Source organism: Pithys albifrons, chromosome 21 (assembly GCF_047495875.1).
Source record: "Pithys albifrons albifrons isolate INPA30051 chromosome 21, PitAlb_v1, whole genome shotgun sequence".
NCBI lineage: Eukaryota > Metazoa > Chordata > Aves > Passeriformes > Thamnophilidae > Pithys > Pithys albifrons.
Genome location: NC_092478.1, coordinates 1,018,904 through 1,046,835, shown reverse-complemented (window position 1 = coordinate 1,046,835; position 27,932 = coordinate 1,018,904). Strand labels below are relative to the sequence as shown.

At 57.0% G+C, this 27,932-nt stretch overlaps 2 protein-coding genes across 5 annotated transcripts in view; both read left to right on the top strand.

Moving 5' to 3' along the window:
* The first annotated feature begins 814 nt into the window (after nt 1–814).
* Nucleotides 815–15,517, top strand: SEZ6 (seizure related 6 homolog). 4 transcript variants are annotated; one of them, XM_071575218.1, is made up of 17 exons: nt 815–1,134; nt 8,571–9,140; nt 9,213–9,346; nt 10,251–10,443; nt 10,763–10,948; nt 11,019–11,187; nt 11,559–11,725; nt 11,806–12,000; nt 12,265–12,403; nt 12,486–12,682; nt 12,759–12,953; nt 13,033–13,224; nt 13,307–13,501; nt 13,593–13,631; nt 13,733–13,853; nt 13,935–14,037; nt 14,694–15,517. In XM_071575218.1, the coding sequence occupies exons 1-17, from the start codon at nt 1,071–1,073 to the stop codon at nt 14,721–14,723; spliced, it is 2,889 nt and encodes a 962-aa protein (XP_071431319.1). In that variant the 5' UTR covers nt 815–1,070; the 3' UTR covers nt 14,724–15,517. The 4 variants fall into 4 exon arrangements, with proteins under 4 accessions (XP_071431319.1, XP_071431318.1, XP_071431317.1 ...); XM_071575217.1 differs by having other exon boundaries at nt 14,678–15,517; XM_071575216.1 differs by having other exon boundaries at nt 848–1,134; nt 13,304–13,501.
* A 795-nt stretch (nt 15,518–16,312) lies between these two features.
* The window catches only part of PHF12 (PHD finger protein 12), a 31,585-nt gene continuing 19,965 nt past the window's right edge, over nt 16,313–27,932 (top strand). Inside the window, exons 1-2 of the mRNA XM_071575078.1 lie at nt 16,313–16,472; nt 16,696–16,877. Coding sequence (XP_071431179.1) covers nt 16,407–16,472; nt 16,696–16,877 — 248 coding nt within the window. The 5' untranslated portion in view covers nt 16,313–16,406. The remainder of the gene's footprint in view (nt 16,473–16,695; nt 16,878–27,932) is intronic.

Here is a 27,932-nt window from a genome sequence, read left to right as displayed (position 1 = left end):
GTCAGCAAAGCAGGACCTGGGATTAAAAATACCCCGCACCGGTGCTGGCTGCGTGGGCTGCGCGTGCGGCTGGCCGGGCTGGGCGGGATCCGGCGAGGCAGAGCCATCTGGGCTTTTGCAGGCAGCGAGAGGGGGTGATTAAACAAAGAGCTGTTTTCTTATATTTTTAACACCCGCAAGAGCCGTCCATCAGCCAGCGTGAAGCCGCTCGGTGCCGGTGCCAACGCCATCTGCCCACTGCAGGGCTGGCTGCCCCCCGGGACCCCCAGGCAAGGCTGGGGGGGGACTGTTGTACCCCCCAAAAGGAATAGGGTTCCACCTCTGCTGTGGGGGATGTTCCACATCCAGGTGTCTCTGCTTTGGGGGAATGATGTACCCGGCCCTAATCTGGGCTATTTAGGGGTGGGGAAAGGCACCTGTGGGAGATTGTGATGAGCGTCCTGGAGAGTGCAGCATGGTGGGGAGGCGGAATATGATGGGGTGAGCACTGAGGACCTTTCCCAGAGCCGTAGAAGGCTCCCTAGCCCGGAGAGTCGCCGAGATTCAGGAAGGGAGGGGGCGTTAGGAGATTCCCCTCCCCCAACCTTCGTCTCCCAGCATTTTGAGGCGCCCCACTCAGAGAGTTACGGCGTGGGGGTGGGATGGCAGGGAAGAGCACCCCCCCTCCCAGCCTGTGGGATTGGAGGATGCTGCGCTCGGAGAGTTACGGCGGTGGGGGAGGCGAAGAGACCCCCCCGTCCCTGAGATTGGCGAGCGCCTCACTTGGGGCATTACGGCCGCCCCCCCGCCCTGTCCCCGGGACTGGCGAGCGCAGCCCTCGGAGCATTGCCGCGGGAGGCGAGGAAGAGGCAGGGAGCCGCTCCCCGCGTTCCCGGGATTGGTGTGCGCCGCGCTCGGAGAATTACGGCGGGAGGGGTGGGGGGAGGCGGGGAGAGCCCCCCCTCCTTCCGCGGGATTGGCGTGCGCCGCGCTCGGAGCATTACGGCCCCGCCGTGCCCGGTATCGGCGGGCGCCGCTCGGGGCGCCGCCGCCGCCGCCGCTCGGAGCTGTCCGCGGTGCTGACCGCCGGCATGGGCCCGCCGCCCGCGCTGCTGCTGCCGCTGCTCGCCGCGCTGCTCCGTGCCCCGGCACACGGTAAGCGCCGCCCGACATCCCCGGTCACCCCCGCCGTGCGCACCCACCGCCCCCGCCACCGGTGCCTTCAAGCCGCCTCCGCCGCCGCAGCCAAACTTTGCCAACTCGTGCTCGCCCCCGGTGCGGCGGGGGCGCGCCCCGATCCCCCCCGCTGGACCGAGACTCACCCTCCCGCACGGCCCCGTTTTCCGCCCCTCCGCCCCCCGGGACGCGCGGAGCCGGTGGCGGCCGGGCTGGTGCAACACCGCCCCCGGCGAGCTCCGTGGCAGCCCCTCCGGCCGTGCGGGCGGCCATGGGGAGGGAGGGAGCGAGGGCGCCGCCGCACCGGGGCTGGGCAGGCACGGCAGCGCCCGGCGGGACCCGCGCCCACCGAGCCCTTCGAGCTGCCCTGTCTGACCGCACCGTGAGCCGCTCCCTCCGGGCAGTCCCCACCGCGGCGCTGGGGGGCACTGGGGGCATTTTCCTCTTCTCCCCCCCACCTTGGGGTGACCCCTCCGGCTCCGGCAGGGGCGTGGGGGACGCAGGGATGGCCGGTGTTGGTGTTTCCCAAGGAAAGCAGCCAACACCCAGCTCGGCTTCTTGGCTCTGCCACCCATGGGGCGCCTCGATGCCTCATGGCTCCACTGACCCAAAAATAGCATTGAGGACCTCCGAGACTTGGGGAGGCCTGTCAGGGACTGAGGTGCCCCGGCCCTCTGTGGCCATGCACGGGGCGATGGGCGGGTCGTGGTGCAGCCCTGTTGCCGCGGTGGGATGCAGGATGCGGGATGCGGGCACCGGCCGCAGGCACAGCCGCGCGGGGAGTTACATAAACTCCCCATCTGGCAGCGGAGCCCAGCCGGGAAGGGCGCCGTGGCCCTGCGCCCGCTGCTATTCCCGGCTTGCTCTGCCGCCTGGGGCTCTGCCACAGCCTTCTTCCCTGTCAAAGGGGTGGATGGGGGCAGCAAGTGGGGCAATGCCCCCACTGCCCGCCCTGCCGGAGTGGCAGTGAGGCTGGAGGGGAGCCTGAGTCGCCAGCTCTGTTCTGGGAGCAGGGCTCTGGGTAGGGCAGGTTTCCCCCATGGGAGGTTGATGCTTACTGTGTCAGTTTAATGATTTCTAATGAGCAATTACCTTTAGTCAGTCCCCTAATTTCTGAATATCAATATAGTTAATTAAACTCTGCGTGTGCATTTCCCAGAGTCTTAGAAGTAGGGATACCCTGGGAGGTGCTTAGCTTTTCCCATGGCTGGGACCCCTGGGGCCTTGCCCATGCTGTGCCCCCTGTCATGTGGTGGCAGCTGCCTGTGGGGCTCAGCTCCCAGCTCCCTGTCCCCTACAAGGCAGAGTTCCAGGCAGAACCCCAATTTCATGCAGCACCACCATGTTCAGTGTTGCCATGGCCTTGTCTTGGCATCGATGGGCTGTGTGTGATGGGGATGAGCTGTGGGTCTGGGGGACATGAGGACATGGGGCCTTGGACCCCCTTAGGCTGGGGGGCTTGGTGATGCCCCCTGAGTGCTGGCAATGCAGGGTCTGATCCTGTCTCTCTTCTTCCCCAGCCATGGGGCAGCAGCAGCCCCTGGTGCCCATAGGGATTTGTCCCAGCAGAAAATGGGCTCTGGACCCTGCAGTGCTGCTGGAGTTGGGTGGTAGAGTGCCAGGCATGGCTCCGTTCCCTTTGTCCCACTGCAAACCCCGTCCCCAGCTCTCCAAAGCCATGGCAGACTGGGCATTTTTGAAGGGGTCATCTTAGCCACACTGAAGGCAGGTCCTTGTAATTTGGGGTCCTGTTGGCCTGGGGCAATGGGAAGCATTGTGGGTTGTGGCAGGGCCTGCCTGTGCCCCCATGAGTTGTGCCACAGCATCCACCCTTCAGCCAGAGGCACTGTGCCTATGGGGAAGGTGTATTCAGGGAGCAGGGTGCCCCCGGGTGTGTGGGTGCTGGTCGGGGTCTCAGTGCAGGGAGGGGGCTTGGCAGCAGGCAGGCGTCTGCTCCAGTAATTAACGGCGCGTGTGCTCGTGCTCTGCGTGCCTCAGAGGAGCTCGTCCCCGCCACGCTGCCGTGCCACCAGGCCAGGATTATCTGGATAATACTCCTAAGCCAGAGAACGGGAGGGCAGGGCTGTCCCGTGGGGCCGAGGGGCACAGGCTGAGCCAAGCGTCCCCTCCCTTCCCCAGGAGCCTCTTTGCCGCAGGGATCGCCTGAGGGTTTGCGGTGCTGGGAATGAATTCGGCACAGGGTGCTGTGCCAGGCAGGGCTGCCAGGCAGAGACAGAGCAGTAGGAATGTGGGGAAAATGAGGTGCAAAAATGCTTGGGCAAGGACATGGCAAGGGCACCCCCAGGCCTGGTGTGGAGCAGTGGGGAGATCCCTCGCCTGTGCTGCCAGTGGAACCCCCAGGCTGGCACGGGGCTCTCTAGAGCTGTTTGCCCATGTGCAGCCCCATGCCAGGGTGGGGGCTGGGGGCTGACCCTGGCTGCGGGGTCTCCCAGGAGCACCAACAGCCCCCAGGGGAGGTGGATGAAGTTGTGACTCCAGCGGCTCTGACGGGAGAGGATAATTTTGCCTCCAATCAATTCTTTAAATGCGCACAATTGAAAGATTGCCTCTGAAAGCTGCCTATAACCAGGGAGGTAATGGATTCCCTCCAGTCGCAGGCAGGAGCTCACGAGAGGCAGCAGCCCTCCCTCCTGCTGCCAGGAGCTGGGGTGAACTGGAGGACCAGCACTGCTCCCACCATGGCCATCTTGGGTGGGTGAAGGGGCCGTCTGGACCTGCCAGAGACAGCTGGCGATGCCTCTATCTGCCTGGCTTGCTGTCAGCCTGCCTTTGCTGAGACCTGGCACTGCTCATCATGTCTTCCAAGGTGCCAGAGGGGTCCCACTGGCCAAGGCTGGGGAAGTGCTCGATCTCCAGCCTGCAGGAGAAGCATCAGGAGCCAGTCCACACGCTCACTGTGCCAGGAGGAATTATTACATATATAATTTAAATGCAGTAACGAGCTGCGCTGAAGGGATCAAATATTAATCAGCCGCAAGAATGTTGCTCTGACCCTGCAAAAATGGAGAGAGGTGTTTGAAATGCCAGATCAGCTGCTGCTGGGTGATGCGCGTGGTAATGCTGGGGCAGGGCTGGCTCCAGTGGTACCCAGCTGCCCAGGGAGGTGGCAGCAAGGGGGAATGTGGCCAGGGCATCAGCCCCCGGTGGCTTCTAGAAATGGAGGGTTCACCCGATAGGCAGAGCGGTGATGGGGCAGGGTGTGGGGTTGGCTGGAAGGGACATAGTGCTGGGCACAGCTGGGATTCTGGCTCCGACGGGAGCAGGCGGCGATGGGAGGGAATGGTGTCTGCGGGAAGGATGACATGGCTGAGCAGCCCAGCGCGGAGCCCGACAAGCAGCTCTCGCTCGCCTCCCGCAACCGATTTCAATTACTGTCACTGGCAGCAGGCAGGGAAGGGGAGGTGGGAGCTGGTAGGGCAGCGTGGCTCTGCTCCCCTGCCTGACTCCTGCCTGTGCTGGGCAGGCAGCTCCAGAACCCAGGAGTGGTCCAAGGGCTGGGTGCTCCTCTGTCACACAGAGGGGTGAGCTGCGCTGGGTCCTGGGGGAGTCCAGAGCTTGCACAGAGCCCCGTGTGGGGCTGTCACAGAGCAGGTGCTGCCCAGCAGCAGGGTCTCCATCACAGGGGATCCTGATAACAGGGCTGGAGAGGCTGATTTGGGTGCTGTCAGCACAGGGAGGGGGTACATGGCACCACACAGTGCTTGGGTCTGAAATAGCAGCAGACATACAATTTATCACTGCTGCCGCCATGCAGGGAAATTGCTGTACAAACCCCTTAGCTCTGCAGGGAGATCAGGGAACTGGGTTTACATGGGCATGGTGATGAGGAGGGGACAAGGGCTCCATTGGCATCCACCGGGGGAGAGGGAGGAAAGCCCCAGGGATGGCACTCTGCTGCTCGCCTGCTCTGCCCTCGCACCCACCCGCTGTCGGCGATGTTGGGGTGCTCGATGTGTCAGCCGGCGCTCGGCACCGCGGTGCTCCAGGGAACCGACTGCGGTGACGTGACATGTGTCAGCGGGTAAATGACTGTTCAATTCAAGGAGAATCGCAAAACATACAAGGTCAAACGCTTCCCTGCCAGTGCTGCCATGAATATTAAAGCAGAGCTTCTCTGGTAGCTGCCAGGGCTGGCGGCCACACTCACTGGCAGTGTCCCTGGCCCCCTTGGGTCCCCTTCCCAGCTGCTCTAACAGCCTCAGCTTGACCATGGGCTTCTGAGGTCACCAACGGTGCCAGGGTGGAGGTGGTCATGGGCTGTCAGGACATGGATGCAGACATAGGTGCCAAAGGGATTCTCAGCTCACCCCACTGGGTGCCAGTGGTTTGGCTGCATGCCACTGGTGTCGGCTGGGTGGCAGGGGAGCTGGCTGCAGAGTCCTGCCTGTGTCCATCCACACCTGCCTGCACCTTCAAACTGTGTGCTCCTGCCTATGCACACCCACCCCTGCCTGCATCCTGACATGGCCTACGTTCCCACGCTGCCTGCACCTGCACACCCACCACCTGCACCCACCTGTATTCCCTGCCTGCTCCTGCCCACAAGGCCTTTCCACCTGGAAGCAAGCCCTGCTCCCTGCTAGGGGTCCACAGGAACACCAGGACAGGGAACAGATGGGGATTTGGCATCAACAGGGCACGTTTCCCCTCCTCTGCTTGCTTTGGGGTGTGGGAGCAGTTGGGGGGCTGGGGGCCATGGGTGAGGGACCGTGGAGGCTGTGGGTGGGGGAGCATGGCATTGGCTGCCTGACAGCTCATTCATCACAGCTGCCAGCCCTGGCCATGGGGGTAAAGCCAGATTGGATTTTAAATTGGAAAATAAACCTGGAATCCTGTGAGGCTTTCCCCCTGTGGTCGAGTCCACTCCCGCCTGCCCCCTCCTACAGAAGGGGGAACTGAGGCATGGAACACTGCTGTGCCACGTACTGTGGGGCTCCTGGGGCCACCGAGGGCCGTGCCCGGTGCCCTCCCTGAGCTGGGCGCTCTGTTATTTCTTTCTTGGCAGGCAGCATCGATCGGTGCTCCCCGGGCGGCCGCGTGCCGCCTTATTTATTTATTTGTGACAGCAGGCAGCATCGATCCCTGCCGGATTAGACTCCCGCAGCTCCCTCCTGCCGTTCAGAAACCCCCGCCCCCTAAAGTCGAGGGGAGGGATTAGGACCCCGTCCTGGCTGCAGCCATGGGGACGTGGCAGACCTGCCGAGGGACCCTGACAGGCACAATGGGGACCTGACAGCCCCTTTGCAAGAGTTTGTGTCCACCCCGAACTCTGCAGGGTCCCTGCTGGGTGCCAGGGCCTGGAGGGGCAGCTGACAGATAGCTGGGTCCCATGTCAGCAGTCTCTGGTCACCTTAGGGACAGGGGAGGGACATAGCTGTGGCACTGGAGATAAGCTGCTTAGAGACATCTGTGGAGGTGGAGGCCCTAATCCTGTGGTGTTCGAGAGGCGTGGGTGGCAGCAGCTGGGCACCCACTGCCTCCCCATGGTGGCCCGAGCATCCTGCATCCCTTGAGGTCCAAGAGCATCCTGGGTCCTGAGCATCCCCTGGTGCCAGGAACATCCAGTGGTACCCCGAGCACCACACAAACCCAGGGCAGTTCCTGGTGCCTACACACTGCCCAGCCCAGAGTGCACAGTATCCAAATGCAACCTGTTGTAGGATCCTTGCTGTGGAGTCTGGGCTCCTCCAGTCACCTCAGTGGGGACCACTCTGCCCCCCAGCACTCTGAGTAGGTGTGATGTCCTTGGCAGGAGTGTCCAGGGAGCTGAGGTGGTCATATCTACCCCAGCCTTTACTGTATGGGGCAGCCACAGCAGTGCAGGGCCCAGCCCTGAGCACTGATCTGCTATTAAAGCCTAACAGAGATTTTGGCGCCCTTCAGTATAAACTCATTAACTTTTATGTTCTAATAAATGGATCCTATTAAAACATAATTCTGGCCTTGCTGGGGGGCAAGTGAACCTTTTGGAACCACTGCAGGCAGATGTTCCCTTCCCTGCTGTGGCTGGGACATTATTACCGTCCCAGGGTGAGGGCAGGGGGGGTGTTGGAGACACAGGGTGGGTGGCAGGGGGGATGAGGATGCCTCCCAGCATCCAGTGGCTCCCCACCACGCTGCACACCCAAGATAATGTCTCTTAATAGTCCCTTAAAAGCAGCAGTAGCAGAGTAATTAATCTTCATGGGGCCTTGCCCTGCTAGGGATCGGGATAATTACCCGGTAATTGGCAGTATCGTGTCATCAGTGCCTGTGCACAGCAGGAAGACGTGCCCATGTGCTACCGTGGCCTCGTGCCCCACACCAGGCCTCGGAGGGATGCTGGGTGCTACCATGGCATCCTCCCTGCCATGGCATGGTGGGGCTGGGGAGCTGTGCCCAGCAGGAGAGGGGACAGTGCTGTGCCAGATCCAGGAGCGAGAGATGCTGGGTGACTCATTAGGGCTGATTAAATTCTCTTTTATTCTTGGTCTAAAGGCTGTAAGTGGCTGGGCTGGGCACACTGTGGGTTTGCTCAGGGACTAATGCTTGGAAGGGACACGGGGCTATGGTAGGAGAATCCCCGTGGCTGTGGATGGGAGGTGGGGGGTGATGGTGGGGGGTTCCACTGAAGATTGACATCGCTCAGAGACAGCCTGGCTGGAGAGGAGCTGAGCCTTGCAGACTCATTGCACTGGTTGCCTGGAGCAGGGTCCCAGTCTCCAGGCTCTGGTGACATTCCCGGTGCAGCCAGTCATGGCACCCAAGACAATTGTGTACATGTCAGCACTACAAGGATGCAGGGTCTTGGGGGATCCTCAGCATGGGATGGCCACCTCCATGGAGAAGGACAACCTGTGACTAGGAACACCCGACCTCAGGGCTGTCCCCACCAGAGCTGGCTCATGGGAGGGGTGGGCACCTCTTCACATGGTACAAGTTGCAGCTGTGCATTAATTATCCAGGGCTTAATTGCCAGGGCTGCCCAAGTGAAGGGTATGCTGGGATGAGGTTGGTGGGGTCCCACTTGACGTGGTCGATGAGCTTGTTTTCCATCCTGGTTTTGGAGGACTGTTGGTGTGCAGGGAAGCATCAGCCTCAGAGAGACGCTGGCTGTGGTCAGAGGTTAGTCCATGGGGTAATGTTGATCCCTGGTTCAGCATCAGTGCCCAGTGCAGCACAGGTCTGTGGTACTGCACCAGCATTGCTCCCCAGGGCAGTACCTGTCCCCAGCGCTGCACCCATACCTGGCACAGCATCAGTCCACAGGTCTCAGGTGCCACATCGAGCACAGTGTTGGTCTGTGCTGAAGCATCGGTCCCTGGTGCATCCCCAGTTCCCCATTCCCTGTCAGACCCCAGTACCGCTGCAGTCTCCACCTGTTCCCAGCGTCCCACATCCTTTCCTCTCTCCAGGCTTCAATGGGCTGGCAAGAAAGGCTGGAGAGAGCGCTGAGGTCGAGCCGACAGTGCTGCCCACTCCGGCAGAGCGGGAGGCAGAGGCTCACTTCGTGAGCACGGCACCCACCCTGAAGATCCTCAACCATCACCCACTGCTGGAGGACCTGCTGCACGAAGCATTCCTGAAGAAGGACTACCTGGCCCAGGCACCATTCCTGCCTGCTGGCGCTGGCCCTCTCCTCCCCTCCACTGCCCTTCAGTCGGCCCCTGGCCCCCCAGCCCCCAAGCCCTCACCTCACACTCCTGCCCTGCCCAGGCCAGTCTTCCCCACTGACCCACTGACCACACCAGCAGGGCGTCCCGGGCCATGGGGGGAGGCGTGGGGGGCTCTGCGGGGTGCTGACCCCTCGTGGTCCCCCCCTGGGGTGCCGGAGTCAGGCACTGAATCCTCCAGCCAGGCACCCACCACTACCAACACATCCCTGGCACCCCGCACAGGGGCCGCTGTAGTGCCTGGGGATGAGGAGGGAACCACGACCACCTCCACCATCACCACCACCACTGTCACCACCCTGCAGGGGCCAGGTGAGTGCTGGGGGGGGAGTCAGGTGGAGCCGAGGTGGAGTGGGCCTGAGCCGCTGTCTCCTCTGTTGCCAGCTCCCTGTAACCGGACACTGGCGGGTCCTGAGGGTTGGTTGGTGTCCCCGGAGCCAGCTGGTGCCCCCTATGATGGCAGCCTGGACTGCACCTACACCATCTCTGTTTACCCTGGCTACGGCGTGGAGCTCAAGGTGAGCCAAGGGCTGCGGGTGGGACAGGGTGCCAAGTGCCTGCAGACAAGTGTGGCATATCCCCTATTCCATGCCATGGCTGGGTGGCTGTGCAGGGTGTGGCAAACACATGGTCTTGTCCATGTCCTTGTTCCCATTGATGTGCCCCCAAGCCAGCAGAGCTGGCTCAGGGCACTGCCCACCTGCAGGCCCCGGCACAGAAATGGAGGTGCATGAGCTGGTGGGATGCTCCAGGATGCTCCATGCCCACCAGCTGCCATGGCTGGCACCCACCACAAAGAAGTGCTGTGAGATTTAATTAATGAAGTCCTGGTGGAGAAGGTGTAAGCAACGCCAGCGGGTGCTATGCTGTGGTGCAGAGCCAGGAACACCCAGTGCCCATCTGCCAGGAGCAGAGCTGACAGCAAATCCTGCTGTGCTGAGGCCACGTGCTGTGCTGTCAGTGGCACGTGGCCATGTGTCCCCATCTCTGTTGGGCCCTCTGCTCAAGGTGCTGCAGGGCAGTGCTGTGATTTGCTGAAAGCTGGTGGTGAACCAAAGGCAGCATCTCCACTATCAGCCCCGCTCCAGCCCACACTCACCAGTGCTGCTGCTCCTCACCACGCAGCACGGCTTAATTAACATCATTAATAGCAAATTGCTCCAGAGGGCTGGAGCGCACACCTGGCTGTCGGCGTGGGCCTGGCTGTGTCATGGCACTCCAGCAGAGCCACTGGCCAGGCCCAGCTGATTTTTGGCGTGGGGGATGATTTATGGCACTGCTAACCATGTTTGAAAGGCGCTGCCCTCTGCAGACAAGCTCCAGCACACTATCGACCATGGAGAAGCCACTCAAGGCCCAGCTCCGAGCTGGGTGCCAGGACCTCCAGCAGTGCTGCGGTGGTGACACCTGTGTCCCCTGCAGGTGGAGAACATCAGCCTGGCAGAGGGGGAGACGCTGACAGTGGAGAGCACAGGGGGTCTGGAGCCCATCCTCCTGGCCAACGAGTCCTTCCTGCTGCGGGGCCAGGTCATCCGCAGCCCAGCCAACCTCCTCACCCTTCGCTTCCAGAGCCCCCGGCCCCCCAGCCCTGGATCCTACCACTTTCACTACCAAGGTATAGGGCACAGACTCCCTTGTATCCCCTGGGGCTTCCCTACTGATACAGCCCTTATTCAGTGTGTGGCAACACACCATGAGTTTATCTGTGCCAATGGCAAGTTAAGGGGGCACTGAGCGGACAAAGAACGCTCATGGAGAGCTAACTGGTGTGAAAAATTATGGGCTCATTTGGCATCATTCCCAGCAGCCATAGGCACTGTGTCACCCTGTTCTGCAGCACCCAGGCATTTTCAGGGGGTGCTGGGGCAGTGGGTGCTGGGATCTGGAGGGGTATGTTGCCCCTTTGCCCTTGGTAACATCACACCTGTCCCCAGCCTACCTGCTGAGCTGCCCCTTCCCGGCACGGCCGGCATTCGGGGAGGTGTCCGTCAGCAGCCTTCACCCCGGGGGGGATGCCCGTTTCCGCTGCACCACGGGGTACCAGCTGCAGGGCGCCCGCCGGCTCCTCTGCCGCAACGCCACCCGCCCCTTCTGGAGCGCCCGCGAGCCCCTCTGCCTTGGTAAGCACCGGCATGGCGGGGGCACGGAACAGCCGGCACGGCACAGCCACTGACAGACCCTCTTCTGCAGCCGCGTGTGGAGGGGTAGTCCGGAATGCCACGGTGGGACGCATCGTCTCACCCGGCTTCCCTGGCAACTACAGCAACAACCTGACGTGCCACTGGCTGCTGGAGGCGCCTGATGGCCACCGCCTGCACCTCCACTTTGAGAAGGTGTCACTGGCAGAGGATGATGACAGGTTTGGCCCTGGGGAGGTAGGGGCACGCTGGGGCAGCCCCGCACAGGGCTGTGTTCACAGATGAGTGCTGTTGGCCATATTCAAGGATTGGGCTGTTGGTCATGGCTGTGGGTGGGTGCCACTGGCCATATCCAAGGATGCAATCCATTGGGTGTGCCCAGGGTTGGGTACCATTGGTCGTATTCAAGGATGGGTGTCATTGGCTCTGGACAAGTGTGGCCTCTGTTGGCCACTGACCACTGTCAAGGACAGATGCTGTTGGCCATGTTCAAGGCAGATACCACTGGCTGTGCCCAAGGGTGGGTGCCAGTCACCATGTCCAAGGATGGCCATGGCCACATCAGCACCCTGCACCTGTTATGCCTTGGCAGGCTCATCATCCGCAATGGCAACAACGTGGAGGCACCGCCAGTGTACGACTCCTATGAGGTGGAGTACCTGCCCATCGAGGGGCTGCTCAGCACCGGGCGCCACTTCTTCGTGGAGCTCACGACCGACAGCAGTGGGGCTGCTGCGGGCATGGCGCTGCGCTATGAGGGTATGGGGCTGGGGCATAGTGGGGCTCCCAAACATCCCTGTGCCCGCCTGGCCCCTACAGACCTTCCTCTGTGCCTGCAGCCTTCGAGCAGGGGCATTGCTATGAGCCCTTTGTCAAGTATGGAAACTTCACTGCCAGCGACCCTCGGTACCCCGTGGGCACCACCGTGGAGTTCAGCTGTGACCCTGGCTACACACTGGAGCAGGGCTCCACCATCATCGAGTGCGTCGACCCCAGTGACCCACAGTGGAACGAGACAGAACCAGCATGCCGTGGTGGGTGCCAGAACCTGGGGGCCATGGGGGCTGGAACTGGGCCTTCAGTGGGTGCTGGAGCTGGAGGGTGCCAGGGGTGCTGGGAATGGCTCTGGATACTGGAGCTGAGGAGGGGATATAAGAGATGCTGGAACCCCCATGTCATGGCGTGTGCTTGAGCCAAAGCCCATGGGCATGGCAGGGCCGGATTAGGTGCTGGACACTGGAGGGAGGGTGCTGTGGCAGGTGCCCTGCACCGGTGCCAAGCCCAGAGTGTGCCCACAGCGGTGTGCAGCGGGGAGCTGACAGACACAGCCGGTGTGGTGCTGTCACCCAACTGGCCAGAGGCGTATGGCAAGGGCCAGGACTGCATCTGGGGGCTGCACGTGGAGGAGGACAAGCGCATCATGCTGGACGTCCGTGTGTGAGTGTGGGGATGGCCCGGGACGGGGATGGTGGGACAGGGGGACTGTGCAGCTCCCGCCCTCATGGCCCCACTGCCCCAGGCTGCGGCTGGGCTCGGGGGACATGCTGACCTTCTACGATGGGGACGACCTGACGGCGCGGATCCTGGGCCAGTACACGGGCGCCCGCGGCCGCTTCAAGCTCTACGCCTCCACCGCCGATGTCACCGTCCAGTTCCAGTCTGACCCCGGTGCCGGTGCCTTCGCCTATCGGCAGGGCTTTGTCATCCACTTCTCCGGTGAGCCCCACTGGCAGGACGGCATTACCAGTGTCCCTGGTGTCCCCACTGCACTGCTCATCCCCCATCCCTACAGAGGTCCCCCGTAACGACACCTGCCCTGAGCTGCCAGAAATTGCCAATGGCTGGAAGACGTCCTCACAGCCAGAGCTTCTCCATGGCACCGTCGTCACCTTCCATTGCTACCCGGGCTACCAGCTGACCGGCACAGACCTCCTGATGTGCCACTGGGACCTGACGTGGAGTGGTGATCTGCCCTCCTGCGAGCGGGGTGAGTGGTGCCCAGCAGTGTTCCCCTGCCCTGTGGAGCATCCCCAACCACAGTCACCATTGGTCACTCCCTCCTGCAGTGACAACCTGCCGGGACCCTGGGGATGCTGAGCACAGCCGCAGGGTGGTCTCCAACCCTAAATTCCCGGTGGGAGCCACCGTGCAGTACGTCTGCGACAAAGGCTACATCCTGGCGGGCGCTGGGACCCTCACCTGCCACGACCGTGCTGCGGGAGGGCCCAAGTGGAGTGACCGTCTCCCCAAGTGCATCCGTGAGTTGGGTTCCCCCTCCTTGGGCATGTCCCCCAAGCTGATGGCGAGTGCTGATGCCACCACACCACTGCCCTGCAGCAGAGACATATGAGCCCTGCCACAACCCCGGTGTGCCGGCGGGCGGGCAGCAGACCCCGGAGCGGCGGCTGTACCCGGCGGGAGCCACCCTACACTTCTCCTGCACCGCTGGCAGGGCCCTGCTGGGCGAGAGCAGCCTGCGCTGCCTGCCCGGGCACCCCTCACGCTGGAGCGGCTCCCCTCCCATCTGCAAGGCGGGTGAGAGGACCCCCCACCCCAGCACCCTGTGGCACTGCTCGGCACCCCACTTCTCACCCCTGATGTGGTTTTTTTCTTCTACCCTCTCCAGCCTCCTATGATGAGTTTTACAGCAACCGCAACCTGGATGGTAAGGGCACGGGAGTGTTGGGGTGCCAGGGTGCAGATGGGCACCCAGGCTGCAGCCAGTGTGGGGTGTCCCCTCGGTGAGACCCCAACTTTCCCGGGCAGCCGTAGCCAAGGCCGTGCCCTCGGGGACAGCACTGGAGGGCACCAACGTTGCCATCGCTGTCTTCCTGCCTGTGCTGGTGGTGGCCCTGCTCATCGGGGGCATTTATCTCTACTTCTCCAAGTGAGTGGCCCGCTGGCCCCTGTTGCCCCATGGGGTCCCCACGGCCCCCCAGTGCCCGCTGCAGCTGCCCTGTCCCCACAGGCTCCAGGGGAAGCCAGCCCTGCAGCTGCCCCTCGCCGGCTCCCACCCCTATGACCACATCACCGTGGAGTCAGCTTTTGACAATCCCACCTATGAGACAGGAGTAAGTACTGGCCCCTGCAGCTGGGGCTGGGCACCCTGGGGCCCCCACATCTCATGGGCACCTGTGCCAGGGGCTGTGTGTGGGGTGGGACAGGCGTGGGATGGGGTGTTGTGTTCCAGGGAATGTGCATTAGACAGGTCATCCATCCAGGAACTATGCATGGAGTGGAATATCCACTTAGGAATCATTCATGAGATGGACCATCCCAGGGACCATGCACAGGATGGACATCAAACCAGGAACCACACACAGGATAAAGGATCTGTCCAGGGGCTGCTCACAGAAAGGGGCTTCCATCTAGAGACCACACCGAGGGTGCAACAACCATCTAGGCACCACACATCGGTGTGGGATATCCAGCTGGGATATCCATCCCAGAGCCTTGTACAGCATGGACATTCATCCAGGACCCAGCCAGGGGATGGGACTTGTATCCTGAGACCACACATCAGCTAGAACATTCACCCAGGCACTATGTATTAGACAGGACATCCATCCAGGAACTAAACACAGGATTGAATATCTGTCCAGGGACCACCCATGGCAGGGGACCCACTTCCCCAGGTCCCTGTGGGGTGGGAGATGCCCTGTCCCTGCCCCAGGCACCCCGTCACACTGCCCAGTGTCCAACCCCTCGCAGTCTGTTTTCTTTGCAGGACACAAGAGAATATGAGGTGTCCATCTAGGCGTGGGCAGCGTGGAGCTGGAGCTGGAGCTGGAGCTGGAGCTGGGCACCACGGCCACCCCCGCCGGGCTCCCCGTGCCCCCGGCCCCGGCACGGCTCGGGCTCGCCTGTCCCGAGGACACTCCAGCCAGCGCTTGGCGGGACCCACCTGGGCACCGGCCACCCCCCTGCCACCCCCAGCCCACCCAGACCCCCGCGGGATCTGTCTGAGCCCCGCTGTCACCCAGTCCCCCGCACTGCGCTCATGGGGGGCTGAGCCGGGGGGTCCCGGTCCCCTCCTGTCCCTCCCGACCCCTGAGCCAGGGGGGTTCCGGCCCCCTCCTGCCCTCCGGGCGCCCCCAGCCCTCTCCTGGCCCACGCGGGGCCACCGGAGCCCCGCGATGGAGGAGGGCACAGACAGGGGGAGCAGCGCTGCGGGACCCTCAGGGCAGGACGGGGCTCCCCGGGCTGCAGCGAGGAGGGGGCAAAGCCCCGGGGGTGGGCGAGGGACTGGATGGCCACGTGGGTGCCTCCCGGCCTCGCCCCCCGCACAGGGCTGGTCCCCCCGCACCCCGTGTCCGCACCGCCGCCACGCAGGGACGTGTCCCCCGTGCCCCCGCATGCTGCGTGTCCCCCCGGCCCCCGCTTGCTTCGCCCTCCCGGGGGTCCCCTCCCCGCCGGGGTGTCGGGGTGGGCACCGGGCCTGCCCGTGCCCGCCCCGCCGCGTCCCGCCCGCGCCGCCCCCGGGATGGAGGGGACACCACCCCTCCCCATCTTTTGGTTGTTTCATTAATAAAAACTGGTGTTTTAGAAGAAGCGATGGCGTTTTGCTCCCTCGGGGCGGGCGGCGCTCACGGGGGTCCCGCACCCCCCGCACCCCCCGCACCCCCGACCCGCGGGCGCTGCCGCTTTAAGGGGCGTGGTCTCCGCGCGATGACGTCACTGAACGAAGCGGCGCCGCCTCCGCCGAGCGCCCCCTGCCGGCCCGCGCCGGCCCCGCCCCGCGTCGTGACGTCACCGCCGTGCGCGCTCCGTCCCGGCCGCCCCGCCCTGAGACGTGCCGGCGGCCACGCGCCTGCGCGAGACGGGGGCGGGGCCAAACGGGGAAGGGGCGGGGTCGGAGCGGGCCGGGCAGCGCATGCGCAGTGGCGCCGCGCCCGTCCCGCCGCCCCCCCCTCCCGCCGCCGCCGCGCCCGCCCCGGGGGGGGGGGGGGGGGGGGGGGGGGGGGGCGGCGCGGGGCTCGCGCATGCGCGCGGCGGGCGGGGCGGGGGCGCGGGCTGCGCGTGCGCGCGGGGCCGGGAGCGTCGGCGCCGCCGCCTGTGCGCGGGGCGTGCGCGGAGCCGGAGCGGCCGCGGCGGGCGCGGGGCCGCCGCCCCCCGTCCCTCACACACACGGACACACGGACACACGCACACACAGCCAGCCACCCCCGCACGGCCATGGCAGCGGCAGCCGGGCCCCCCGCGGCCGCCCCCGGGCACGGCGGGAGGAGGAGGAGGACGGCGCGCAAGCCGCAGCGGCCCGTGGGATAGGCCCCGCCGCCCGCCCGCCCCCGCCGTGCCGCGCCCCCCGGCCCCCCGCCCGCCGCCGCCGCCGCCGCTGCCGCCGTCTCGACGCGGAGCCGCCGCTGAGGGGCCGCCGTACGGCCCCGCCTCGCTCCCGCTCGCCGGGGGGGGCTCTCGGGGCCGCTCCCGGGCTGGATGAATGTGGGAGAAGATGGAGACCAAGACGATCGTGTACGACCTGGACACCTCCGGGGGGCTCATGGAGGTGAGGCGCGGGGCGCGGCGGGGCGGCCGGGCCGGGGGGCCGCGGGGCTGCCGGATGGCGACGGACCCCCCGGGCCCGTGGCCTTACAAGGAAGCGCACAGGGACGGAGGCGGCTCTGGTGGCCCCCGGAGAGGCCCTGCCGGACACGGGGCGGGCGGGGCGGGCTCGGCCGGGGCTCCGTGCACCCCTTCAGAGCCCGCTCTGTCTGTGTGTGCATGTGCAGCAAATCCAGGCCCTCCTGGCTCCCCCCAAGAGCGAAGATGGGGAGAAGAAGAGCAGGAGGCCCGAGAAGGAGCCCAGGCGAAGTGGCAGGGCCACTAACCACGATAGCTGCGATAGCTGCAAGGAAGGAGGGGATCTGCTGTGCTGCGATCACTGCCCGGCCGCTTTCCACCTCCAGTGCTGGTAAGGCTCGGCGCTGTGTCCCTCCGGCTCTGCCCGGAGCACCGGCCCTCCAGCCGCTCCCGCTTCCCGTTAGGTCCCGGGGAGGGGGGACGTGGGGCCGGGTGGGGCAGGCAGGGACAAAAAGGAGGTGCAAACCCCACTCGGGTCCGTCTCCCCCGAGACTGATGCCCAGCGGCCGAGGAGAACCCCCCCGTCTGCTTTCGGGGGGGGGTGGGGGTCCATCCCCCTCCTTTCTTTTTGTGCCGAGCAGCAGGAGAGGCCTGGAGGAGGAGCGAGGCCGCCGGCTGCGCGGCCTGCCTGCCTTGGCACTGCCCCTGCCCGGCCTTCCGCCCCCCCAGCGGGCAGCCTCCCCTCCTCACCCCGCTCCAAGGGTGCCAGGCTCGGGGGGGACCCTCCGGAGGGCCCTGGCTGGAGAGGGGGGAGCAGTGGGGGCGTCTCTGCGCCAGGCCTGACGTTCCCAGCGCTTCCGTGCTGCTGCAGCTGCTGGGAATAATGGAGGTTGCTGTCTCTGTGTCTCCTGCCTCACTGTTTACAATATGGCGACCTTCCTTTAAATTATATTTTTATTCTCAGCGCCATTTTGGCTGCATATGTGACTTCCAAACCCTCGCAGCGCTCCCCGCAGTATCTCAAACGTGGAAATACCTTCCCTGTGGAAATCCAGCCCTCCAGACTTTAGCATAGGCCGGGTTTATTCCTTTCCCTCCTTTTCTTCCATCCTCCTGACTCTTCCGACCTGCCTGTCTGTGCCGTGAGCTGGGGGGCTGTCGGGTGCTCTTGCTGGGAGTTGTGTGGCTTTATTGATGAGGGCAGAGCTTTCTGCGGGCGAATCTGGGTGCGGGGTGGGAGCCGGGTGCGTGTGGAGGCGGCAGCAGAGCCCGGGGCTGCAGCGGGAGTGTCTCTTGCTGCTTTCCTTCCCTCGCAGCTTCCCAAGCTCCTGGCACAAAGCGACCCGCCAAAAGCGGCCTCAACTTTCCCCCCCAAAGTTTTTCCATTTCTGCACTCGCGGCCTGGACACATCCGAGGCTGCTCTGCCGAAATCCCCCCTTTGAACAGTTGCCACAGGCGGGCAGTTTGTGTTAAATTAGCGCAGCCAGAGTGGATAATGGAGTGGAGGAGGGAGCAGGGCAAGTCAAACAGCTGGAGCTCGGGCGTACAGAGTATTCTTCCTTCGGGGAGATTTTTTAACCACATTCCTTTCTCTCTTTCATGCTTTGGAGCTTTGTTTGCCACCCTGTTACAGCTGTCTCTTCTGCTTTTTTTTTTCCTTTATTCTGTTGATTTTCCCCTGATTTTCGTTTGTTTGATGGTTATTCTGCGTTTCTGTGCTAATTGCAGGTCTCTCTGAACACTTCCTAAAGTGGTTGGTGATAGCAGGACAGCCGAGTGTGTGGCCGCGGTGCTGTAGGGAGTGTCCCGTTAGCAGCCGACAGTGCTGTGGTGTGCGGCCATGACATCATCCCTCCTACCCTGAGGAAGTACTGCTGCTGCTAGTGCACATCCTCTCATATTTACTAGCAGGATACTAATTATCAGTAGTTTTTGCCCAGCTTTAATTTCAGGGTGTTTTTTATTTCTGCCAGGCATGGTTGACACATCCCAAGCCTTCTCTTAGTGAGGCTAAAACTTCACATTTGAGGAGGAAGAGTTGTGACTGGGGCTGTAGGGTGACTCTGAGTCCTAGTTATTAAACCTGACCCTTAATGAGACCATTTTGTGCATGCCTGAATTTCATGGCTTAATTTGGCAAGTTTTTTGTAGTTAGCAAGTGGAAAAAATCATGTAAATCAGATACCTGTGAAGCTTTGGCTGTACCCGAGTTAATTGCATTATAATTATTTTAAAAAAATTATGTCTTGGCTAACTAGTTACTGTTCACAACAGAAATGAAAGAGGCAATTCTGTTTGTTTCCTTTCCTGGGTTATCTCTCAGGTGGTCCCTTTGGCAGTAGCCCAGGCCCTGCTGTTGAAGGGGCACAGTGTGGAAAGGCTTCACTTAAAGGCCTCCAGCCTGGGCCTGGCTCTACCTGCTTCCTCCTGGACCTTGGTCCAACCCCCAGCCATGGCCTTCAGTTGACCCAGGTTGCCTTGAAGGGATGCTCAGGTTTTGTTTTTGTGTTTTCTTTCCTTTACCTCCTACATCTTGCTTAAAGTAAACTTCCGTGCTGGATATAAACTTAGGCATAAAGGCAGCACTTGCAACTTCCTTTCTGCCTCCTTTTTTATTTAAAGAGTAACAGCTGTAATGCAAGGCTTGGTTTAAGTCATTTCAATAGCACTGCTGGGGCACACTAACTGATTTGTGCTGATAGCTAACCTGTTCTTTAAATATTTATTGTAAGCTTTAGTAGCAGTTTGCACTTATTATCAATATAGCATAAAAGAAAAAAGCAGCTCTTAATTGGTCTAGGATTTGTTATCAGTTGATTAAAGATGTATAGGAGAGGCCATATTATAAAAGAAAAGGGGTAGCAGGGGTGTGATTGGCTCAAGTCATGCACTTGGCTGTTTTGCTCCTTCCTGCATAGAGAAGGTTCTTCTCTGTCATGTTGTTTAAACCTGTAGCAAGTAAATTGACTTTGTTAGGTAAGTGCATGGCCCTCAAACTTCAGCAGTTTGCCTTAACTTCAGTTTAGTAGCTAAACCTGTTGTCTTCTGTGGAAAACAGAAGGCACTTGGCCAAAACTCCCAAAAGTTTCCAAGTCTGATAGTATTACCCATCTTGGATGGTAAATAACAAGTTTTGTTGATATGCTGTGGAACAACTGCTCTCCTGAACTAACGTGGGTGGAAGTGACTTCCCAATTCATCTGTCAGGGTGTCAGCTCTTCCCACAACTCCGTTTTGGAACCACCAGTTCAGTGTAAAGCTGCCACAGGTACAGTGAGAGTCCACGGGTCTGTCTGCAGGTAAACTGGTGTGGTGGGAGGGACACAGGAAAGTGTAAAATCCCCTCCAGGTACTTGGATTGATACCACAGTCAGGTGACCTTCCTCGGGCTTGAATTTACAGAGAGATGTTTTTTGGGTCCTCAATAATTCTTGAAAACAGGATGTGGAATCTGTCTCTGGAGTTAGTGTTGGTTCTGCTGTTTGCCCATAATCTGCAGCTTTGGGTAATGGCTTAGTGTGTGTTTCCATCCTGATGTTCTGCCTTGGCTCAGGCCCCTGGGGATGGTGCACGCTCCTTCTTTACATGATTGAAAACCAATTTTCCAGTAGTACTTCTATTCTTCCCCATTCATATCCTCCTCCTGGCTGTGTGATTGTTCGAATTCCCTGTGTTTTCTTGAGCTTGTGGTAAACTTGATTCACGTTGAAGCGGGTTTGCAGAGTGACTGATGTTGCAAATTCATTACGGCTTCGCTGAAGGATTAGAAAGATCCCCGGGAGAGGAAAAGTTTAGTTAACAAGCTGGGGGAGGGGAGTGACAACAGGAGGGAGAACCAACACAGAACAGTTTTGTGTTTGTTTTTTTTTTCTTTCTTTTTATTTTTTTCGAAGTCTCTCTGCCCAAGTTTCTGGTTGGAGGAGCCTGAAAGCACCAACCTCACTGAATGCTGCGGTTCAAGTCCCTCTTGTAACTCTCCCACCGCTGGCTGTGCAGCTCTGCTGGCTTGGCAGAGTGACCTGAGTGCCTAAAGCTGACCAGTTCTGTAAACAGACAGTACCAGTTTAGTGGCACTGCCCAGCAGAAAGGTTCTCACAGCTGCTGGGTCACCCCAGCGCTGTGCTGGGAGAGGCCCTGTCCGTACCAGGGTCTGCTACCTCTGTCAAACCTTCTGCAACACCTCCTCGTGTTTATATTTCCAGTGTTTGGCTCATTTCCCCTCTGATTTGGCAGTCTGCATGAAGTGCTGGTGTCGAAGAACAGGAGTAACAGAGCAAAGAGCAGCAGAGGAAGCTAAACTGGAGTTCTGCATGTTTTCTCTGAGTCACATTGTTTCAGTGCTTCGAACAAGAACAAAGAATGGAAAAAAGTTGTGTTTGGCTGGTAGGACATCGATAACTCTTCCCCCACCTTATTTATGTTCTGCTTTATCTTTGGCATTTGGTTTAGCTTTGGTTTTTACATGAATATGCATTCTGTGTGAGGGGAGCTAAACAATGGCTTGTCTATTGTGTCACTTAATCCTTCTCATAATGGTCATCTGGGGCTGCCTCGGGGGTTCAGGTGAATCTTAGACTGATCTGAAACATCATCTGCTTCAAAGGAGTAGCAGGATGTCCTGGAAGGTGCTGGACAGGCAAACTTCATGCCTAATAGTGACTAGGAGCAGGCTTTCAGTACATCAAGTAAGCTTGTAGGTAAGTGCAGGAAGTTTTTTATTATGAGGCTTTCTGTTTGTTTGGGGTTTTTTTCGAGAAGATGACTGGCAAACCCCTCCTTTGGTGTTTATGTAATTGCCCTATGAAGGTCAGAGTAAGCGGTTCTGTCCCGAGTCGTCAATTAAGTGTATCTGTCTGAACTGATACTTTGTTAAAACAATGTTGGGTTAAGTATGCGCTTTTTTAAAAAAACCCACCAACTTTTGTTCTTCTGTATCTCTGGTCTGATATTTGGTAGCGCTGGGGCCAGAGCAGGATCCTCAGGCAGAAGGAAGCGATTGCACGGGGTCACTGTGCCTGCAGATGTGGTAACATGAGCGCTCTTGGCAGCTCTGCCCTGTGAAGTTGTACCAATGAGATTTTTCACTCTCCTTATTTCGTCCTAAATCTCTCGATGCAAAGGCAGATAAGGTCACCCTAAATGTGTGGACTTCAGCTGAGGGCACCAGAAAACCACAATAAGAATTTGATGAACTCATGTGATTTTGGGAATTTGCAAACCATCATTCTCACCTGTGTGCAGGTGAGTGTGTTGAACTGAGTGTGGGCAGATTTTGCAGGGTGGGCAAGAGCTGGGATTCAGATTGAGCCATGGATTGCTGCTGCCATTCCAACATCAGTGTGGAGTGGTAAGAGCAGTGCATTGGGATTCTAAAGTCGAGGAGGGGGATGTTTAATTGCTTAATTTAAACTTTGCCTTCAGACATGGCTGCTGCCTGGGCTGGTGCTATGTCAAACACCTGCTTTGATCCAAAACTGTTTAAAAGGGCACAGTACAAGACTGTGAATAAGGAAAGTTCTCTGCTGTTTTGTCCCTTGGCTTGGAAAAGTGCCAATTTTGTGTTGACCAGGACATGTGGAACTGAAAATGCTCTCTTTTTTTCTTTTTTTTGTGCTGCTGTGGGGTCCATTTTTGAGTTGCCTCCTCGGGATCAGGAGGATGCAGTAGCTTGCTTGAGGTGGGGTTCACTGCTTTGTTCCAGCTGCTCCAGAGCTGGTCTTTCCTGGTATGTCAGCCTGCAGGCATGACTCATGGGAGCCTTTCACAACGTGGAAAGGTCTTCCCAGAGGAATTCCAGTTCCTCCAGGCATTTGCAAAGGAAATTCTTAATTGGATTAGATTCATAATACTAATCTGTTAATGGCTGTTTGTTATGGAGATCTTGGAATTATCTTGTAAATATATTCACCTTCTTTTAGCTGCCTTCTGTCTTTTCATCACATACAAGCTCAGTGTTAAGATTGTACAGCAGATCTGATAGCTGGGAAAGGGAGGACTACTGTGTTTATTACACACGATCATATAATGCTCCTGGTCCTTCCCTCTTTCTCCGTTTCTCGGTGTTGTTTTAGGTGGGGTAGTGAAAGGGAAGCAGAGATGACTGGCATGTCTGACATCCGGCTGTGCTGCTCTGGCTGCGGGTGTGAAGGACAGCCGGGCTGGGGAGTGCCCCTGTCAGTGACAGAACTGTGTATTTATAGTAAGGATTGGGACTAAACATGCATTTCCCCCTCAAAACAGACCTTTTGGGGTTGTAGGTGCTGTTGTGGTGGTGTGAGGATCACCGGCAGCAGGGCAGGGCTCCTGCTCTCCCTGTGTGGGACAGACTGAGTCAATTCGAGATTTCATTGTAGCACCGATACTGAAACAGTTTTTCAACACTAACGTCAATTTTCTGTTTATTGACCCACAGCAGTGGATGTTAAACTGTTTTTGTTGCTACACTGACTCACTGGTATGTGTCAGGTTCTTGAGTTTTTCCTGTGCTCTGGAGCCCTTAATCCTTGACTCAGTAGCAAATATCAGGAGTCTGCTGTGATGGAGAGGGAAACAGTAACTTTCAGAGTAGGAAGGAGGTGTATCTCCTGAAAGCAAGTGTCACAGTCTGAGTATTTAGGGGCTGCTGTCTGTTAGAATATAAATCATGTGAGAAGGATGGACCTGTTTTGGTTACTTTTTTAAACCCGTCAGGAAGTAAGCTTGGACTTGTGAAGATGCAGATGTATGTGGGGATGTAACATGGCTTTGTTACAAAGGTATTGAAGAAGTGAGTGTAGGCAAAACCATCTTGCCACGTCAGGTTACTGGCTAAGCTTGTGATTCTTGTGACGCAGATTGTCAGAGTTGGCTTTTCCTTCTCATAGTAATCAATTTGTGCTGTCTCCAGCTCACTGCTCTCCATGCCTGCCCAGCTCCTCGAAGGAATGCTGCAGTATCCAGTAACTCTGGGAGCCGAGTAAAAATAGTGTTGTAGCTTCCCTTTAATAAAGGGCTTGACAGATACCAGTTGTAATGCAATCACCTACCTTTTTAGGGTATGAGTAAATGCTCCCTATAGCCAAAAACGAAGGGAAAAAAAAGCTGTATAAATCCTTGTTCCTGTTGGTGTATCAGATCTTGAGCACAAAAGGCAAAGAGCATCTCGGCCAGCTGGGGGGAATCGAGCGCCTGAACCCAACTCTAACCCATTTCTGCTGACGTGTGCTCTGCACGAGGCACTTGAAGCAAACTAGATGGAGCTGGAGATTACCGACTTTGAACCCTGCAGAAAGCAGTGGCCCGAGGATACAATTTAGCAGGCTGAAAACCCCATGCTGAATTTCTGGCAAGCGCCAGTGATTGGTGTGAAACACCTGCCTGTACAGCCTCTGACTTTGGGCATGGCATCATGTGAACCTTGCAGTGATCTCTGTCTAGAATAGCAACAGGAGCAAGATATGAAGGTGATCTGGAAAACGCAGAAAAGAATGTGTACCCTGTTCTTAGGGGGGGTTGCTGGTTATTTCTGTCTCTGCTCTTTTTTCTCTCTTCCCCAGCATTCTTGGGAAAGCCTAGTCCACATGTAGATGTCAGAATTACACTTCACTTGTGCCTGTGTGAAGACAAATTCATGCTTTTGCTTTTATGGGTCTGTCCTTCATCCTCTTCTGATGTGCTGCTTTCGTTTTTTCCACCTTATTGCTTCTGTCCTTTCACCCCTGTCTCCTTTGAACACATTCAGTGTGGCTGGGACTGAATGTGTTCACTTCTCAGAAACCTCTCAGACCTGTGTTTTGATTATTTTTTTCCCACCAGAGATGTCTCTTCATTTATTGTTCTTTAAAGACAAAATTGGATGAAGTGATTCTCACCAGGGCTGTGTTGTTCCTCAGCTTTCTTTCTTTTCCCTGATGCTGCCCTGTGTGTCATCCTGCTTTGAGAAGATGACTTCTAATCTGTTAAGAAGATGGTGCTATAAAGATCTGAACACTTAATAATGAACCTGGACATTGAATTCAGGTTATTGTTACTATTGTCTGCAGCACAGGCATGAGGGATACCTTGGAAAGAAACAGGATGTGCAGAATGTCTGAATTTCTGTGTTTGACCCACATTTTTCAAAGTTAACAATTCTTCCTATCAACTTCCATGAATTCTGCTTATAGATACAAAGCTGGATGGTTCCTTAGGCAGATATGTCTCAAATATAAAACTAATTAAAAAATAATAATAAAAACCCTCACTGCAGTTCGGGTGGCATTATATATTTTTAATGCATATTTATTTTTATAGATGTATATCTGGTTTTATGTATACGTGGAAATTTCATATCTTAAAAAAATAATGCTTCCTTTAATTTTTTGTCAGTTGTTAATGAGGGTAATAATTAACGGGTTGTCTGGAGAATGGTCTCTGTGGGCCAGGTTCTTCCTATAAATAGAAGTAATTACATCAGGTGATCACATGTTTACATGGAGCTTATCCAGTTTATTGGACTCTCCTGCTTGTCAGGTTGGAGGCAAATCTACTTCATACCTTTGGAGGAAACTTTTTTGATTCCCCTGAACCTGAGGATTGTGTGCACAGGAGGGGGCAGGACCCCCGTGAAGGGAGGTGAGGTGAGGTGGGTAACACCTCCTTTCCCAGGGTGAGAGGAGCTGGAGTGATTTGATGAAGGATACAAGTAAATCAGTTCACTGGCTTCAAAATTTACAGAATGCCCACAAAATTCACAACAGGCTTGTGAAATGGTCCTGGCTCTTAAGAGCATGGTATCCCTGCTGCCAGGGGCTGGAACTGCTGGCCAAGCCCTTGCAGTGCTGGTTCAGAGGGTAGAACAAGCACACAGTGGATGAAATTTTGACATCTGGAATATCCAGCAATTCTACTTCTTAAACTTTTAAGAGCTCAGGTCTTCCCCCATTCTTGTAGCATCCTGTAGGCAGATTCTTAGTGTACCTTTGTTTTTTCTTTCCATGCATCTTGTTTCTCACTGTCTGCCCATGTGATGGTGTTTCAGTCCTGCTTCTGTTCTCTGTCTCTTGCTGAACCCTTATTTGCAGCTCTGGCCATGCTGTTGGAAAGATGCATGCTAAGCAGATGCAGCGTTCAGATGATGGGATAATTGGTGACCTGTGAAACTTTGGTCATTTCTGTTCCCTTCCCTGCATAGTGGCAGCTAAAATAACCATGCTCTGACCTGGATGGTGGTGTCCAGGTCTCCTTGCTGGATGTTATTAATTTAGAACTTTTTATGTGCATGCTCAGGACTTTCACTTCAGGGTAAACAAAGTTCTGCTGGCTGCTGTCAAGCTTTTTTCACTGGTTCCCTCAGGACTTGTTGCACCACAGATAGAAGTGTAGTGGCTGATGCTCTGTATTTAATGTGAATTGTCCTGCTGGCTTCAAATAATGTAACTTCTGAAATATGTGAGCCTAATTGAGACCCTAAAGTTCCTGAAACTCTCTTGTTTTTAATGTGATCAGGTTGTGCTTAGAGGTCTGTAAAGAACAAAACTTATGCTGGACTTTTCTGAAGTTTGGTGGTCTCTGCAATGGTGCCTGAGAAATCTTGGGCTTCTTCAGGAAGGTTGTTCCTGATACAGCTGAGTGCCATGATTTATGTATGTTAATGAGCAGAACTTCACTGGCTAATTGGCACTGAGGAGCAATCCTGACACTAGTGGAAGAGAGGAGAGAGCTGACAGTGTTGCTGATAACCATGTTTGAGGTAATTGAAGTCTGACTTCTGTCTTCAGAAGAGAGTGTGCTCTGTGTTGATCCAAGAGTACAAGAGGAACGTGAGGGAGCTGCAGTGGGGAGGAACTCAGAGTGAGCTGCAGCTGTTGGCTTCTTTGGTGTGGGTTTATTCTCTGGAAGGTGCAGGCTGGTGGCACTGGGTTCCAGGTGTCCCCCTCCAGCCGGGGTTTGGAGCAGCTGTGAGCAGAAATGTGTAACTTGGGTGCAGTTAAATGTTCCAAAGAGCTGAATTTGTCAATGATGCAACTTTCCCTGTTTCTCAAAGGGGCTCTTGTAATGCACTGACAGTGAGGTTGGTTTCCTGGTTTGTTTTAGCTGCCATTGAGGCCCTGCTGTAGGAAGCCAGGGAGCCTTGTTCTTTATGAAGCTGGTGGAACAGCTGTAGCTCTATCCATCACAGGGGTAAATAGGAGTCCGGTGGAAGAGCTGAAAGCCTTCTTCCTTTAACTGGCAAACATAACCAGCATCTTTCATTATCAGCCTGTCATTGAGTCTTGGTAAGTTAATTAAAAGTTTTCTGAGGAGAAAAAATGTGTTTGCCTGCATATTTTCATGGGGTCATTACTTTCCCTCACACAGAAAAAAATACTGAAGTCTGACTGTTGAAAACAACTGAAATTAAAGAGAAGTTATTGCAAATAGCTTCACTAGGCACTGGTTTGTTTTGCTTCCCCCATTATCCCAGCTGGGAGCTGGCTGTATCCTAGGGGGTCCAGAGCATGCTCTCTGTAGTGTCAACCTGCCGTTGACGCAGGATGGGCAGGAATGCTGTGTGTAAATAACCTCAGGTCTGCTTATAACTGGTGCCTTTGAGAGCTGCAGCCCAGTTTGTATTGGACAAGGTGCCATCCCTTGGAGCATTTGTTTACCTATTTATTGAGGTCAGCAAAGTGAGGAGTGATTACCGGATCTAGACTAACAACAGGCATCTGATGTATGAGAGCTTCAGAGTGTGAAATTGAAAAGCTAAGTGGCTTCATGCTATCATTTGCTTGGTAAAAACTCCTAATATACTCCTGAAGATTTTTTTTTAATTCATCATAACCATTTAAATGTTATTTAAGGGAGGATTTGCACAGCATCCTGACCATGGCAAAGCAATGCTTGACAACACATATGGTATGAATTTCAGGAGATACTAAAGTTTCTTAGAAAAAATCATAAGACTTATTATGGCAAGTGACTTTGTGTCAGTGTAGGAACTTTTGAGTAGGCAGGGATGAACAGCTTTAGTTTTCAGAGTCTTTGTGTAAGTTAATCTTCCAGGTGTTTGTAAGTCAGCCTGTGTTTTTCAAGGCTGTTGTTGTCTTATATCCAGAACCACATTCTGCTGGGAGGATTTGGTTTGGGTCACATCAAACCTTCCAGGTAAAACAGTGCTGGCCACCACCCTTGCCTGTGATGACAGAAAGGGAAACTTTCTGAAACGAAGGTTTAATGAAATTGTCACAAAAAAGCACAACTGACTGGTGTGTAGTTGAAAGGAAATGTGTTGTAACCAAAGATAAAGTTGGTGCTGTACAGTCCCAGGTCCTGTTGGCAGCAAACACTGGTGGCTGGAGCTGTGCATGCTAATGAACCTATGAAAGATAGAGAGAAAGGGGCCATGGTGCTCCTGCCAAAGTGCTAATTCTTACCTTGCTTATGAAGATCAAGTGTCTTGTTCAGATTTAAAAATCAGTTTCCTCTATGCTTACAGTAAAAGGT